The 17138-nt window shown below is 35.7% G+C and overlaps 1 protein-coding gene across 1 annotated transcript in view; it reads left to right on the forward strand.

Moving 5' to 3' along the window:
* UBE3C (ubiquitin protein ligase E3C) overlaps nucleotides 1-17138 on the forward strand; it is a 72092-nt gene that overhangs the window by 21063 nt on the left and 33891 nt on the right. The window contains exons 10-15 of the mRNA XM_059466407.1: nucleotides 1334-1521; nucleotides 8665-8751; nucleotides 9371-9528; nucleotides 10075-10307; nucleotides 14060-14164; nucleotides 15208-15295. Of these exons, the coding sequence (XP_059322390.1) occupies nucleotides 1334-1521; nucleotides 8665-8751; nucleotides 9371-9528; nucleotides 10075-10307; nucleotides 14060-14164; nucleotides 15208-15295 (859 nt within the window). The remainder of the gene's footprint in view (nucleotides 1-1333; nucleotides 1522-8664; nucleotides 8752-9370; nucleotides 9529-10074; nucleotides 10308-14059; nucleotides 14165-15207; nucleotides 15296-17138) is intronic.

Genomic DNA, 17138 nt, shown 5'->3' on the forward strand with positions numbered 1-17138 from the left:
CACTAACTCAAAAGTCCTCAAAGGGAAACCAACACCTGCTTCCTGTAATAATACATAGAGACACTGTTATACATAGGACTTCTTCACTATAGTTTAAACTTATTTAATAAATAAGTCTGTGCTGACTTTAGCCTCCTGTTACTCATATCAAGACTTTGACTAACCAAAGTTGGACAGATGTAAATTCAGCATTTTCTTACTGGTTTTTATGTAATGTTTCAGAAGACACAGTCATTCAAAGGACTTAGTGTGCATGCTTTCTTTCTAGAATTTGAGCAATTTCACCATATTTAAAGTCCATTTAAAAAAAAACAAAACTTAGGAAGAGCCATGCTGCCAGGGAGTACTTGCAGCATTTTACTTGAGTGTTTTTAGATGCTGCATATTACTGTCACACCAAAATCTTTACCAGTGTAGTGTGAATAAAATACTTTCTTTGCCAGGCACACAATACTTTCTTTGCCAGTGTAAATATTGGCAGATTCTACTTGTGCCTCAGAGATGGGTGATGCTTAAGAGGTGATTAGGTAAAAACAAAGCAGTAATTTCTGTTCGCAGATAACTTTAAATTAGAAAAATATCTGCTCTGAGAAGGCTTTATATAAATAATACTCTTTATTGCAGTATGTTTTTTATGTGTTTCTCCTGTGATTTTTGTGTATGTATTTGGTATTTTCATGCATGCCTATCATACAAAAAAAAAAGATGAGTTGGTGGGCAACCCCTCTTTCTTAAAAATTTGTAACTGGTTCACTTGTGTCCTTCAATGAGCCTGAGAGCTTTGCCCAGAGGAAGTTGGGAAAAGGTTAAGGTGGACTCAGTTGCATGTCAAGAGAAAGCATTCCTCTTCACACACTGCTGGTACTGCCCAGACATGCACTGACCACCCTGAACTTTGTTGTCATTTGTTAACCCAAGAATTGTGAATGTGAAAATACTCCTTATAAAGGGATTTAGAGTCAACATCCATTTCTGGGTTTCATGTCCAATGCTGACTGATGTCAGTGGAGAAGAGGTGATTATTCACATGTTTCATGCCAGTTAGAGATTTTGCCTAATTGTGTGTAAGTATTACAGAACATACTTATAGTAAAGGCAGTATTTCCACTGGCCTCAGTGAAGGGTGGATACCAAAGCTCAACACTTACCTGCCTGGGACTTTAAGTTGGTTCTTGGATCTGATAATTTTAAAACTTGGATATACATCTGTGCTTCTGTTTTATTTATTGTACAAGAAAACTTCATTCTAGTTAAATTTGGAAGTATTTTTTAATAGAAATGGGGATATCATTAAAAAAAATTAAAAGTAAACTTTCCTTTGGTGTGTTTGTAGGGTGATGGGAGAATATCAGTCCAGTACATAACTGAGGAGTGCCTCAAGAAATTGGACACAAAGCAGCAGACAAACACTCTGCTGAACATGGTGTGGAGAGATTCAGCCAGTGAAGAGGTCTTTACCCTGATGGCATCAATTTGCCACACACTCATGGTACAACACCGAATGATGGTGCCAAAAGTCAGGCAAGTAGAAATAATAGTCATCTTCAGCTGCTGCAGTACATCTAAAATTTTCTTAGATAGACTTGTTTTAAATTCCTTGTGGAGTTTTTTCTGTATTTTCTTTTATAACTAACCAAAATAAATTAGAATTTCAGAATTTAAACAGTAATTCCAGGCAAACCAAAGAGTGGATTTTTTGTTTCTTACTTTTCTTGCTGGTCACTATGCCCTCTCAGGATTCCTGTAAGCATTTTATCTCTTCCCTTGCTCAGAGGCAGTGTTGAGTGTCATTCTAGTAGAAATTGGACTACCTTGTTTCTAAAACATTCAGTGCTCTGAATTCCCCAGTCTCTCTGGCTAGCTGAGCACTGAAACCAACTCATTCACACCCTTTTTTAGTGTATACCAAAATCTCTTGCTGCCTATTAAAATAATAGCTAACTATTGAAGATTGTTGTTTTTTGGGGAGGGTTTGGCACCTGAGATGAAAATAAAGGACATGTTCATTTGTGCAGTTAATTAATTCCTAACTATTGAAAATTGCTGGTTTTTGGGGAGGGTTTGGCACCTGAGATAAAAATAAAGGACATGTTCATTTGTGCAGTGTTCTTTTACAAAGATTGCAAACCACAAATGTCAGAACAGTGGGAGAAGATTTTTGACCTTTTTATTGTCAGACTGAGACCCATAAGTATTAACACTGTTCTTGTGCAAGTAGTTTGGAGTACCTGTGTAGTTGCTGGTAGTAAAGTAAGTATTCAGGGAATGTTGTAAACATATTCAAACTGCATTGTAAACAGTGATACAGAAAACTAATTAGGTGCTATCTTAGCCCAATGGTGTTTATAGCTGCTAGAGGAAGTGAGATGTCAGTGAAACTGTGATTGCTCGATTAGGGTAATTAGTTCTTTGTAGACTAATTGCATTAGAGCAGGATGTGAGACCTGAAGATCATAGCAGCAGTTGAATTAGTGTGCCAGCTTTATTGTTGCAAGTAGTATATTGCCTTGGATAGTAATTACTGAGCTTAAATGCATCACTGCTTTGACTGGGGGCTTGCTGGTGAACTGTGTGGAAAAGGATGTTTAATGAATAAAGAAGTCACCCAACTTTAATTGTAGGAGTATGGCATCTATTTCCTCTGAAAAGCTCTGTTGGGTCTTGGCAATTATTTGTGATAACAAGCTATTTACACATTGGATACATTCAGGAGTTATGAAAGTTCTACTCAGCATCTTCTAGTAGAAAATAATTTACAAATTGTGACTTTTGAGTAGCTGGATTTTAGAAATGAGTAGTAGATATGAAGATTTCTCTCAATGATGCCAGTGCAATTACTTTTGGGGTCAAAATGAACTTAATTTACACAGATATTTGGTGAATTAAAGTAGACATTTAATTACTGGTTCTGACTTAGAAGTCAGGTGTAAGTGCTGAGTTTGCCCGGGATCATCGTTTCAGCAGCTGTCAGTCTTTTGTCCTGTTCTCAGTGCATTTTAGATGTGGCCTAGGTTACCACGTAGCTATTCTAAACATAATTTTTGAGTGTTTTTTGAAGGACAGATGATACTTATTTGTGGAATTTAGAAAGATAATTAAAAGACATTTTGTCATTAAGTTTCACTTTTTTTGTCTGGTGACTTTTTTTAATTCCCAAATTTTATCAAATTTAATTCTAGTCTTTTGAAAGACCCTTGCTTTGAAACTTTTACTTAATATCCAGAGTGAAGTATATATGCTTAATAAAACCATGTAGAAATAGTTAAGCAAAAATAATTTATCTAAAATTGTTTTTAATATACTAAGAGCCAAGAGTACTCTTTTATTTTGTGTTTGAAATCATACTGGGTTTAAAATAGGAGTTGTAGTTTATTTAATGGCATATCTGTGATATAAAGTAATTATAAAAACAGAAGCTTCAAATCTGAAAAATGGGATGATAAATACAGTAATAATTGAAAATAATTTTTCAGTAACAAGAAAATTGAGCTAAGATCGACACAGGATTTTGAAGGGAACAAATGACAAATATCTCAGTATTGTTTTAATAGTTCTGAGGTTTTTTTCCCTCTTGGACAAAGATGAGAATTTCACAATATAGACTTGTGTCACTGTTATTGCTGAATGCTTTTTTTTTCTTGAGGCTTCTCAATACTTTTATAATTTGACTGATGATTATAATATACTTTTATAATTTGACTGATGATGATGATATTGTGTGATGTTAGGAACATTGGTTTTGCTGAATCAGCTCAGTGTTTTCCTTGATTTTGTAACAGAGACCACGTCCAAAACAAGATGCCCACAAGTTTAATAATGTAGTTTTGAAAGGAGCAAGCCTGTAAAGTTATTTTCTGATGCTGTAGACAGGGTGGTGGGATCCAGAGGTGGATAACTGGAAAAACTCATTGCTTTGGGTTAGTTATTAGGCATTTTGATGAATTCTGAAATAATTCTGGAAATATGCAATCAAGCCAACTTAAAGAAGAGGGTCCCAATACAAGAAAAACCTGTAAAAACTACAAATACAAAAAAAACCCCTGTACCCTGTGTTCAGTAACATTAGAGATGTAAAATAAAATCCTGATTGTAAAGGAGCCATTAAGAGTTCTGCTTGTTTTCAAAAAGGATGGGCTGTAATCTTTCCAGGATGAAGTTGCTACATATTATTGAATACTGTTTCTAAAAAAAAAAGGAGAGAATTTTTTTCTTGGACTGTAGTTCTTCTGGAGAGACTTGCAGGACTTTTTTATCAAACCAATGCTTTAAATAAGTAAGTTGTATTTCTGTAAGATATTTTGGGGTGTAATTTAATACCTTAGACTTCATCTTTATTCCAGCTGGTGTTCAATGGTGGTGGAAGCTGTGCTGGTGCTGGGATGTCAGTGGCTGGCAGAGCCTGAGCAGTGCCCTGAGTTCACTGCCTTGGGTGAACAGCTGCACAGTCCCTGTTCTCACTGCAACTGCTCATCTCAGCCTGTGGCTCAGCACCTCTCTGCTGTGCTGTGAGCAGCTGTGTTCACATGTGTGCCGAGATGCCCAGGTTTACACCGGGCTGTTATGGTCATTCTTTAGGCAGCGTTCTGACACTGCGGTGTTTTTCTTAAAGCCAACATCATTGCATATGCAGTTTTAATCTTCTTTTTTTAAGCTTTGCTTTTATGTTCATGGTCCAATACAAAGATCTCTAAAGTGCATCTAAATGCACTCTAAAGATCAGGAGAGTGCATTTAGCAGTGGCTGTGCTGCTGTCTCATACCTGTGACACCTCTCAGTTGAGCAGTGACAGAATCTCTGCCCCAGCAGCAGTGACCTGTCGCAGGCTGTATGAGCTCCTCTCATTCTGCTGGATTCTCTTCATTAACTTAAATGGTCTCAGTGGGAAACTGAGCCCAATTTATGACCTAGACTGAAAATCTTGCCTTTAACTAATTAACTTGTAGTGGTGCCTCAGCTAAATTAAGCTTAATGGGTCATTTAATCTGTCCCATTGCACAGGAGGAATTTGACACTTTTTTTAAACCAGAGGTGCTCAAAATGCTAATGTGGCAAGTAGACATAAATCATGTGGCCTTTGTGGACAATTAGATACCTAGAGAGAGAAACAAGGGTCTAAATAAATGATCGTTATGTACTTACTTTTGGGAACAGATAATTTAATTTGGTATGATTAAAATTGATACTTAACAGGAATCACTAAAGTGAATTTAACTCTATCACAGCCTGAGGTTGAGGCAGTGTGTGTTTTTGCACTTGAAAAAAGTTTATCCTTTCTGGTAGCAGAGAAATGTTGCTTTCTTCCAAACAGTTGTGCTAAATCTTAATATTGGACTTTACAGAAAATCTATTAATGAATCCATTGCATAAAACATGTATAATGATCTCATAGTGAAGAAGTTGGTGGCATTCAGTGAGATTTTCAAGAAAATTCAAACCTCTAGATATAAGGAATTTCAACTTTAGCTGCTTCAGTTTTTTTAGAATAGTGCAAATATTGAAAATGAAACCTCTGAGTTAGATTTTATAAGTTAACATAAAAATCAAAATGCCTGTAATATTTTTTATTTCTAGTTCTTTTTCTGTTCTTTTTTTCTTAAAAGGAAAAAGTGGTCAAGACTATTTTGACACTCAAAACCAGATATAGATATATATATATATATATATATATATATATATATATATATATATATATATATATATATATATATATATATATATATATATATATATATATTAGCTGATCTTGAAACTTTGTGTATTCCTAAGGCTTTTTCCTCAGGATGTATGAGCCATCCCTGTACTCTTTTTCATTTTATCAGGAATTTTTGCACTGTGTCATTTTAATGTAGCTCTACTTGGAAAGGCCGTTTTTAAACAGATGAACATCTTTTATCTGCCAAGGAAAAAGATCAAATAAGGTAGATTTTGACCTATTTTGATTCTCCAAGTTGGTTTTTTTTTACTTAGTTGTTTTTTGCTTTTCACAGTGCTTTTTTTTTGTCAGTGTGAAACCAAAAATTTTGAAACTTTATTATAGCTGATTTTGTGTAACTACAATTTTCCAAAGTCATCCTTGCATTTTGTTTATTTTCTTTTTTGTATTTTTTGGTTACAGTTGTCCTTTTGAACTTTGAAAGCCTGTTTCTGTACTTGGAGTGGGAAGGTAGTTGGTTTTTTCTGCCATCTTTACTTTTGCAATGGATTAAATTTCAGGTGAATCTAGCAATGCAAATCCCTTTTAACACACTGCCCAATTCACCATTCTGTGTTCAATTTCCAGTTCTGTATTTGTTTTCTGGTCACAGCACAGAAACTTTAGAGTGGAAGCTTTAGAGCAGATGAATTCATTTGCTTCATAGTTACAGTTATTTCATATTAATGAAACAGGCTGTTGGTGCCATCTTCTACCTAATGTGCATTTTTGTACTTAAGCAGATTTTCAGGAAAGGGAAATGTGAAAGTTGAATTAATTCAGCATTTCTGGATCTGAGCCATGAAACAGAGCAGTTGCTACAATTGACTGCCTGAATCACGGATATGGAATAAAAATGGCTTAAACTTAGGCAAAGGTTATTATTATAAGCTCTTAAGGTTTGTCCTTTTTTCCCCTTCATTACTGCTGAATATTGCTGGAATGAAAAAATGAATTACATTATGATAGGTTCATTGTCCATAATGTTTGTTCATTTCTGCTCAAACTGGTACATAATTTCCAGGGATGATTGAGAAATTAACAAGTTTTTACTTGGAAGCTGCGGGAGACCTGAAGGCAAGGTGCCAAATTACTTTTCATTTTAAATGTCAGGCTGAAAACTGAAGGTCACTGTGGAAATTTCTCATTTCAGAAACCAAGACATCTGAGCTATCATACAGATATTTAAACAGTAAAATACAAATCCTTGTTCTAAATTAGCTAGGTATGATAAGGCTGTCCTTACATGTTAATGCATAATTTTCACCAAATGTCAAAATAATGTGACTTTAGAAGGGAATGGAATTCTCATGTATCAATTTCAGGTTGAATTTTTTTGAAAAAAACACAGTAGAATTTAATGTAACAGCAAAGCACATCTTAAACTGGCATTAGCTGCAGTTGCTTCAAATTGACTTGGACTTGGTAATGTTCCCAATGTGCAATTTCTTTGAAATAAGTGAAGCTCCCAACTCTTTTTAAATGTAATGATCTATGCATTTAAAATTCAAAGAGGCGCACTACAAACTCAAGGCTGCTTGTTTCATTTCCCATTTTCCTGCATGGCCTTAGTCTGTTTCCAGAACTCCCTGTAGCTGTGAAAGGATCCTTTGTGCTCAGTGAGTTCTGCTGCCTCCTGCTGCTGCATCCCAGATCTGTCTTCAGGTGAGCTGGGAGCCCGAGGAAGGGACCAGCTCAGGACCGAGGCTGTGCTTGTGGGAAGGCAGCAGGAGCCAGGGGTGTTTGTGAGAGGGTGTGTAGGTGTTCTTGTGTGGGAGTTAAACCATTCTCCAATGTTTTAAAACCTTTAATGATATTTTACTTTTTTTCTCTAATGAAATGTGTGCTTCTTTTCCTTTTGCCATCTGGCAAATATTTATTTCCATGTGGTCCACAATAATATTTTGTTTTCTGGCAGCAGATAGCCTCCCCTGCCTGCTATTTCCCAGCCTCCCATCTCTTGTATGCCTGGTCACAAGAGAATTTTGATGTTACAAAACTGTTGGCCACTGAGAGATGTTGACCTCAGTATTTGTTTTACTTACTTCCTAACAGACATTAGGAGACCTAGGAAAGTAGCATCTAGAAAAAATAACTGAGTGTTGTTCTTTGATACCTGAAAAAATGACTGTTTGGTCAGCGAAATCCATTTTGGTTCCTAGAAGTTTTAAATGATTGTGTCTCATGTATTGTTTCCCACAAGGGGAAGAAAATGCTAGGGATGACTTTTTAGTTTCAGGAAGCTTTTATTTCTCTTTTCTATAAGAAGTTTTTGATAATGTAATCATGTCTGAAGTAATATGGTTAAAGTCAGTCCTGTGTATAACTGGCTTGTGAAATTACACATTTACAAACTAGTAAGAAATTTTCAAACAATAAGCAATTTTCAGTTTACAGGTGGATTAGTGCACATGTAGCAGTCCTGACATTGTTCCATTGATGTTCTATTTCTCTCTGCCAAACTGAGTATATCAGTAAAATTGCTATAGTTCTGACATAAATGAAGGTATTTTAATCTACCTTCTGCAAAAAATTGCTATATTTGTTACTGTCAGAAGAACCACAGAATTGGCCTATTAACTAGTTTGGTTTAACTTTCGGTATTAGAATTTAAAAGGTCTCAGATCATTAATTCAGTGATTTTTATTAATATATGTTGAATTCAGCAAAATACTGGAAATGTGGTTTTATATTGTAGGGTTTGTTGCTAAAATAATGAAAACTGTTATTTATATTGTATGGTTTGTTGCTGAGATAATGAAAGTTGTTATTTTTAGTATAAGGTTTTATATACTCAGTTGTCAGTTTTTGGAGCTTTTACCATATTTGATCAGAATAAGACCTTTCATGTGGAAAAAGTAAATTTAAATTATTTCTGAGAAATGCTTGACTGGAAAGTAATTATTGAAGCATTGTGTTTTGTGAATTTTTAGTATTTTGGAAGACCCAATTAATTTAACTTCTTTTTGCAGGCTTCTTTATAGTTTAGCCTTTAATGCCAGATTCCTGAGGCATCTTTGGTATTTGATATCTTCAATGACGACACGGATGATTACAGGGTATGTATTGTACCATCTCTGGAGCTGATTCTTTGTTAAAGTAGAATGTCTGGTGAAGAGGAAATGGGACAGTTAGAGGTGTGGTTACTTACCTCCTGTGATTTCATAAAACTGAGCAAAATCTTGGAAATCAGACAGAATAAAGAGACTTATTTAAAATGAGTGTAATATTTGGTAGTTCTTGCAGTGCTTACAAGCATCACTGGAGCAAACACCGAAGCTCCAGGTGGTTCATGCCAAGTGTGTGAGTTTTATCTCACATGCTCTGACTAGTCCATAAATAGATGGTGGCAGAAGCACTTTCCTGGGAGCTGAGGCAGTACAGGTGTGTTCAGTGCTGACATGCAGAGAATTATTCTCTTTGCTTTGTGTCTCCAAAGTATCTGCAGTCTGTATTAGTTAATTTGTCATGCAGACACTGAGGTACCAATAACAAGATCTTCTGAGGAGTAACCTTATTTTTCAGAAATTGAAAACAGTAATTATTTAACAACAGAAAATACTGTTGTTACACTGCTGTTGGAGCTACTACCACATTATTTTACCAGAATGCTGAAGGTAGTACTGTCATAGAGTGTTTTACTAACCCTCTCTTTTACACTGCATTTTGTATTTTAAGGTCTATGGTGCCACTCCTTCAAGTGATTTCAAGAGGCTCTCCAATGTCCTTAGAGGACTCCAGCCGAATTATCCCTCTCTTCTACCTTTTCAGTTCTTTGTTTAGTCACTCACTTATTTCTATTCATGATAATGAATTCTTTGGTGACCCAATAGAAGGTGAGTTTCAAACATGCTAAATAGCAGTGCTTTGTAAAATGTTTTTGTCTGAGGCTGGAGGGCTCCCTGGGCAATGATTTGCTGACATCTGGGAGGAAGGATCTTCTGGCCTGGGTTGCTGATGGTCCCCTGAGCACTCAGCTGTCAGCTGGCTCTTTTATGGTGATTGCACTTAGAAAAAACAGAGAAAAATTAATGGGCTGCACCTTGGGAACCCTAGCTTTACACAGGGTCTGATATGGAAGTTCTTAATCATGATAATTTTTAATGAGTTAGTGAAGAGAGTGAACTTCTTCTGGACTGAACCTGCAGTTTAATGTATAAATTTAACATAGCAGGAATCACAAAAGAGATCAAGGGGATATTGTAATTAAAATAATTGTAACTGCACACAATAATATTTGATCTCCTTTCTAAATTTTTACTCATTCTTTTTTTGGATGATGTTTCTTTTCTCTAGATTACTTGTGTGAATATTAAAGTTGAATTAAATAATTAGGGTTTTAAAAAGTAATTTAAGGAAACTTAAGCTTGTGTTTCATGTAGTTGTAGGTCAAAGACAATCATCAATGATGCCTTTTACACTAGAAGAGCTTGTAATACTGTCCCGCTGCCTTCGAGATGCCTGTCTGGGAATCATCAAGCTGGCTTACCCAGAAACCAAGCCCGAGGTTCGGGAGGAATATATTGCAGCATTTCGAAGTGTTGGAGTGACAAAAAACACAGAAATGCAGCAGTGCATACAGACAGAACAGAAAAGGTGGATTCAGTTATTCAAGGTAAATTCTGGCAATTTTCAGAACATAGCTGAGTAAAATTGTAATGATTCTGCTGAAGATAGGAAATTAGGTTTTTGTCCCTGTAATTTTATTGCTGTTGCAACAAGGAATATGGATTGGGGAGGATTGCTGTTTGGCATATATGCTAAACTTCAAGTGACTAAATTCTGATAACTGTAAAATTTTTTTTTCTTCTGACAATTCTTAATTTTCTTCTTGCTTGTCTTGTTTATAAAACAGTTACTGTGTAAAATTTGGGGTTTAACTTGGACTCTCATTAACCAAGGTGCTTAAGCATGTTATCATGACTTTGTATAGGTGTGAAATTCTAACAAAATCTAATGATTATCAGATAGTTCTGATACTTCTGATACTTCTCTCTGTATTAGAGACTTCACTATACTGGTACCATGCTGTATTGGTTTTTTTGTAATCTTCTAAAACCTGTTGGTATTCCTCATTTTGGGTTTGCTGGAATCTAAAGGGAAGGTGAATCTGGCTTAGCAAATGTGAATCTAATGTATGTTCTTTCTGGGGATCTACCAGTGTTTTTCTGCTGGCTTTATCCGTGGCATCCTAGCGAAGACATGAGTTAAGAGAAGCTGAAAACGTTAGCAGAAAAAAAACCCTGATATAACTGTTGCTGAGAAAAAGGAGCGCTTGACTTGTCATGAAAATTCTGCAGCAAACACATCTAGTCAGCTAAAATTGCTCATTAAAGAAGTGGGAGCAGAAGAAATGCATTTTCCAAATTGAATGCCAGATTTACAGTCTGTTTAATACTGGCGACCTCTCGCACACTAATGTTCAGTTCGAGTCATCAGCTGTCCCTTCAGGTCTTTTATCACTGCTTTTGTCAAGCTATCTATTTAATTGAAAGAAGTTAATTGAATGAAAATGATCAACTAAGCTTGTATTAATATTGCTAATGGAACTTTCTTCTTGGCCATGTTTGGAGAAAGATGTCATGCTAGACTTTAGGAAAGGCCCATTAAGGCTTGCACTTAACCTGATGGGCTAATTAAGGAATGCTTATTCATTCTACAAGTCTAAGGTAGCCTCTATCCAGCCTATTCTGCCTGATTTTACAACACATTTCACTTATGAGCATAAGCATTAATAGCAGTGAGAGTAACTGATAATGTTTTGATTGCTTTGAATACCGTCCTAATGCACCACTGAATCTGTAATTTGCACAGATTGATCTAATAGGTGTTTGCACAATGTAATTTAATTACTTGTCTTTAAATTGCCAAATAAACTTTTGATTTAAAGGTCACTGATGAAACCCCCAATATGTGTTTTTTTCTGAGAAAGATGTCAGACCAGGGGTATTTTTATGCATGCAGTTTGTATCATGCCTCCTTATTTTTGTTTGCTTTAGTTTGTTATGCTTAATCAATCTTTGTGTAAGTTGGTGGATTTCAGGTGAATTTGATCATATTTTGCTGTCATTCAGAGAGCTGTAAATTTCTGAGTTACTTTGTACCACTTTGGCAGTCTGAAATTAAACTTGTAGTGAACTGTCAAAACTGGGTGTACTCTTACTATGTTCAGGAGCCAGAGTTGTCTTCCATCAGCTGAACTGGAAATATAAATCTTGAGGGTATCTGGAAGGCTCCAGTTCTACCCCAGAAAAGAATATAATAGCAAAGCTTCCCTTCTTTTCTTCTTCAGAAGCATGTTTGTTGTTACAGATAAAAATTGAACATGGCTAAAGTTAATGTCCTCAAGAACACTCCTGTGTATGGCTCTGAGTCTTTCCTGACAGCAGCTTCAAAAAATTGCTTCCTGCCAGTAAGCAGGCAGCAGTACCTTCTTCTAAATCATTAAAACAAAGCTAAAGTAGTTAATTATAAATTCAAGTAGAAACTGCTTTTTCTTTCTTTTGCACTATGTCAAATATATCTATCAAATATATGGGATTTATCTTTGCTAAAGCTTTTGCAAGCTGCTGGTGGAAAAAAAGCATATTTTTTCCTTATAATCTGTGCTTTTAATTTCTCTTTTTTCTTTTAACTCCTCACTTGTGTATTTTCAATACCTCTGGTGTCTAATAAAATACATATGTGTATACATGAAGTGAATTAAATTATATATAAATATATATATGTTATATATTATTATTTAATATATAATGATAAATCTGGAAACAGTGAGGCTGCTGATAATGGTGTGCATATTTGCTAACAGATTGGAGGTCTTTGGTAAGATTTACATGTGAAAATGTCTTCAACAGACTCCTCCATTTTTGGCTTGGTAGAATGATAGTATAGTCAACTATACAGATTCCATAGAAAATCTTAAATCCATTTTCATATACTCATAACTTTGTTAAACAGAAGAATTATTTCACCATCTTGAGTTAATCCTGTGAAATCAAGTTTCTAATTTTGCTGAATTTTAATTTTAAATGCTGCTTGCACTGGATACTTTATTGGAAAGAAATCCCCATTTTAATATTTTTATTGTAGTACATCTTCCCTTTCCATGGAATACATACTTAGGAAAGTTTTTACAAAGGAATGCTGAGTTGTGGTGCCAGCTGGGTTGGTGTTCTCAGTACCAATGCATTCTGCAGGAGAAACTCCAATTTCACCTAATCTGATTCAGCTTCCTTTAAGGTTTCTTTAGCTGCTTGTAAAATATTGTATTTTCATTGCCTCCATGTAGATAGTCTTTTCTGATTTTATTTTCATTTTAAAAAACATTTGCCTCACAGTGGTAATGGGACCATAGAGCTTCAGTGATTCATGTAACCTGCACTGAATTTTATAAGGGAAAGGTGATGAAAATTCCCATGTAATCAGACAGTTCACTTAATAGCATTCTTTGTTCTGTCTTGAATAAAGACATTACCTTAAAGACTGGATGTTAAAAGCTCTTTTGTGTAGCATCTAGACCCAGAATCTTTTAGAAGGCCCATTGAACTTTGTTACTGTTGGCACCTGTCTATTAAGACTGTCTTTTAGCAAGATTATTTCTATGAAAAACTCTGTGTACACGTTTTTCTTACTCATTTTTCAAGTGCTGTACTTTGAGTTTGCCAAACAGATGGCTGATCATTGTAGCAGTGATAATGTCTTTTTAGCTTAGTAATTTACTATTGTATTGATTCCACTTAATTATGTTTTATGTAGTGGTGGGTGAACTTGATTCAGCTTTGGACAGAAGGCATGCAGCTGAGTATGGCAGCTCTGCTTGAGGTGGAGAATTTGTTAGCTTGGTTTCTCTACTTATTTCATTTTTTTCTGGATTGGAGGAAACTTCCAGGAAAAACACTAAAATTGAAAAGATTACCCTAGTGATCACTATAACAATTTTGCTTCTCAATTTTGCTAGAAAGATAAAAGAACATGATGTACATATCTAATATAAATTGTGTGTATACTTGATTTGGTGTTATTTTCTTTAAATAAGGAGTTTAATGTTGATAATGATTTGTTTGGGCTTCCTTGAACTGGCATGCAGCACTTCAGGTGTGCAGTACTGCTAAATCCTATGTACTGCTGGTTCCTAGATTTTGGAATGACATGTTAATAAGCCAAGTTTTTTGATGTCTTGCAGGTGAACCATGATTACTTAATTTCATTCTATCTAACTCTAACAGCAAGTTTTTGTGAGTTAAAAAAAAAATAAATGGCAATTTTATATGTTACTGATTTTTTTAAAAAAAACTTTTGCTTTGTGAATTATGTAATTTCATTCACAATGCTTAGTGTATTCTGAATGCGTGTGTTTCTGACACCTAGGTCATCACAAACTTAGTGAAAATGTTGAAATCTAGAGATACAAGGAGAAATTTCTGTCCACCAAATCACTGGCTGTCGGAACAAGAAAACATTAAAGCAGATAAGGTAAGAGTCATGTCCTTTTCCACCAAGCCTTACAGGTGCCAAATTTTCAATGGTAAAGTCTGTGATTTCTGACAGTATTGGTGATGTTGATGCTGCACAGATTATATGATTTAGAACTTGGAATAATGTTGCTTTTCTCTAATGTAGGAGTCTTGCCTCTGTTAAGAAACTTGTATGTTAAAGCACATTTCCAGTCAGTAAAGGGGAACTTGCCCTACAGTGCAAGAGTGTAAATCATTGGCATTTATAGCAGAGGAGCACATAGTTGCATCTTCTCATAGTAAAAATGCTAAATTAAATAATTGCTCTATAGTGGGGAAAATTCTCTTTTAAAATAAAAGAGAATTCAGCAGCATTTTCTGTACTTACTTCACCTAGAAATGACTTTATTTTTCTAAGAGCTTTTGAAAAAAATGACATTGATGTCAAAAAGTGTGTATGTGTGTGCAAAAGAAAAAGCTAATACCTGCTGTGTACTAGATTCCTGTGAATCATGACACATGCTCAGTAAAAAATAAACAGAATATTTGATATCTCAAACTTCAAATTTGGCTTCTCTAGTGTCCTAAATACCAGAACTGAATGTAACATTGTGTGGTATTTTTAAATACAGGGCATTTATATTGTACTGTTGTTAATTGTGCAGCACTCCTGTAAGGCACGAGTGTAAGGAGGGATCAGCAGAAATGAAGATGTCTCAAGATGTGTCAAGGGAAATATAGGTTGGATATTAGGAAAAAGTTTTTCACAGAAAGGGTGATAAAGCTCTGGAATGGCTGCCTGGGGTGGTGGTGGAGTCACCATCCCTGGGTGTGTTTAACAAAGCCTGGATGTGGCACTGGGTGCCAGGGTTTGAGGTGTTGGGGCTGGGTTGGACTCAATTATCTTGAAGGTCTCTTCCAACCCAGTGATTCTGTGAATTCCATGAATTAAGATATTCAGACACACTCCTGCATGTGACAGCTCTGTGTATTTAGTATGCAGCAGTAAATGATAATGTGTAATTAGTCCTGTTTAACTGTGAAATCCTGTTCATTTGTGAGGTCACACAGCTGTATGTGCCATCGGCCAGACACGTCTGGAGAGTCAGGAGGATGGGGAGAATAGGACCCCTGCAGTCCACTCTGGATGGTGAGACACTGTCCTTGCAATTTCAGCTTTGCTAAGTCAAAATAAGAGATTGCTTTATGCAAAGAAATCTGTCTTCTCTAGAATGCAGTTGAGCATTTTGTAGTAAAATCTTGCTAACCAAAAGCAAGACAATCTTTCATAATTTTGGTTAAGATTTTTTAAAAATTGTGTACTTGTATGCATGTGTGTAAATCTTTAGAATATGTCATGTTATTTAATTTAATAATTTCTTTGCCCAAGTTTCCACTGGCATTGATGAGGTGGAGAAATGATGTGTTCTTAAAATAATGTATTAATTTGTATAAAAGGCAGTTGCATAGAACAGAAGATGTAAAGCATTGAGATTTTGCTTTTACTGTGTACTCTAAAGAAACATTTTTGTTATGTATTAAACTGTTACAAACAGGCTTTGTATGGTAAATATTAATTACTGTTTATAAATATTTTATCTAATTAGATAAGGCAAAAATGTAAACCTCTGAAGTACTCAAAATACCAGGATTTTATGGAACTTGCAGAGAAAAATTAGAGAATGGGACAAATTTAGCAATCAGGGTAAATTTACACCAGATTGTTCCAATATGCTTTCTCATGTAGACAGTTGGTTTCTTCCAGCTTTTCAAACCTTTTCAGCTTCACTGTTCTAGAATTTTACCTCTCTGTGATCAGGTAAAATAATCATTAGATCACTGGCACTTGTACAGAATTAATAATGAATTTAATTAAATATGAATTTAATGAATTTAAAATGCGGCCTTTAAGCAGCAAAATGATTCCTCTACAAGAAGTCCTTGCTCTCTTTCAGGATGATGCAATCTGCTTGAGTTAGTTTAGCCAGATCCAGTAGATCATGGAGGGACTGTAGCCTTTGAATGCTGCTGTAGGGTACAGAATTAAAAGCTTTGGCCAGAGGGGAAGCCTAAAGACTTCTAGTGATAATTTTTATTTGAGTAGCTACAATGGTAAAAGTTAATTTTGATTACCTTATTAGTGTAGTTGCCAGATAATAACTAGTTGGGTCCCTTCAAGTACTGCTGAGAATTATTGATTATATATTTTTCCAGTTGGTTTCTTTCTTTGGAAGTCACTGCTTCTCAACATCAGCAATCCTTGTTTCTTTCACTGACCTACATGACTCTCCACAGCTGTTTATACTGTCTGGATGTTCTCCACTGCCAAACCTATTCCACATTTATCACTTCCACATTCTCCTGCTCTCCTTGCCCTCACACCTACACTACATTGAGGTTTTCCTTCTCCAGCTGCCTCCATTTCTCTCCATTTCATGCTTCTCCTGCTGTGGGCACTTGGGGAATGAGGAATGCCTGTGCTGTGCAGGTGTGAGCAGCTGTGTGCCCTCCTGTTCCTGGCTGGCTCCAGGTGAGCTGGCACACTGAGCACTGCTCTCCTGGCTGTTGCTGAAGGAATTTCTCCTCTCTGGCCTGTGAAAATTTTCACAGTATTTGTTATTTTTGAATTTCCTATTCTCTGCCAAAGTTGAAGTTCAGCTGATGAACTCAAGAGGTGTGTTGGAGGAAAGATGGCACAGTGTGTTCATGTAAACCTTGTTTTCATACAAAGTCAGGCTAAAAAGAGAGTGCAGTCAACATGAATATGTGAAAACAAGCAGATAACTTTGTGCACATGACTTGTTAAATCCCTCTTGACTCCATATGGGTTAAAGCCAATTAGCATGAAAGTACTGCTGAATCACATATGGCCATGTTTATTTGTGCTTTTTCATTTACTTAAATGGCAGACTTGTGAGTTCTAAATGCCCTCTGTATTGATGACTCCATCCCATATTTCTCTCTAAAGAAAGAAGCTGTGATGGAGAAATGCA

This window comes from Ammospiza nelsoni, chromosome 1 (assembly GCF_027579445.1).
Source record: "Ammospiza nelsoni isolate bAmmNel1 chromosome 1, bAmmNel1.pri, whole genome shotgun sequence".
In the NCBI taxonomy this organism is placed as follows: domain Eukaryota; kingdom Metazoa; phylum Chordata; class Aves; order Passeriformes; family Passerellidae; genus Ammospiza; species Ammospiza nelsoni.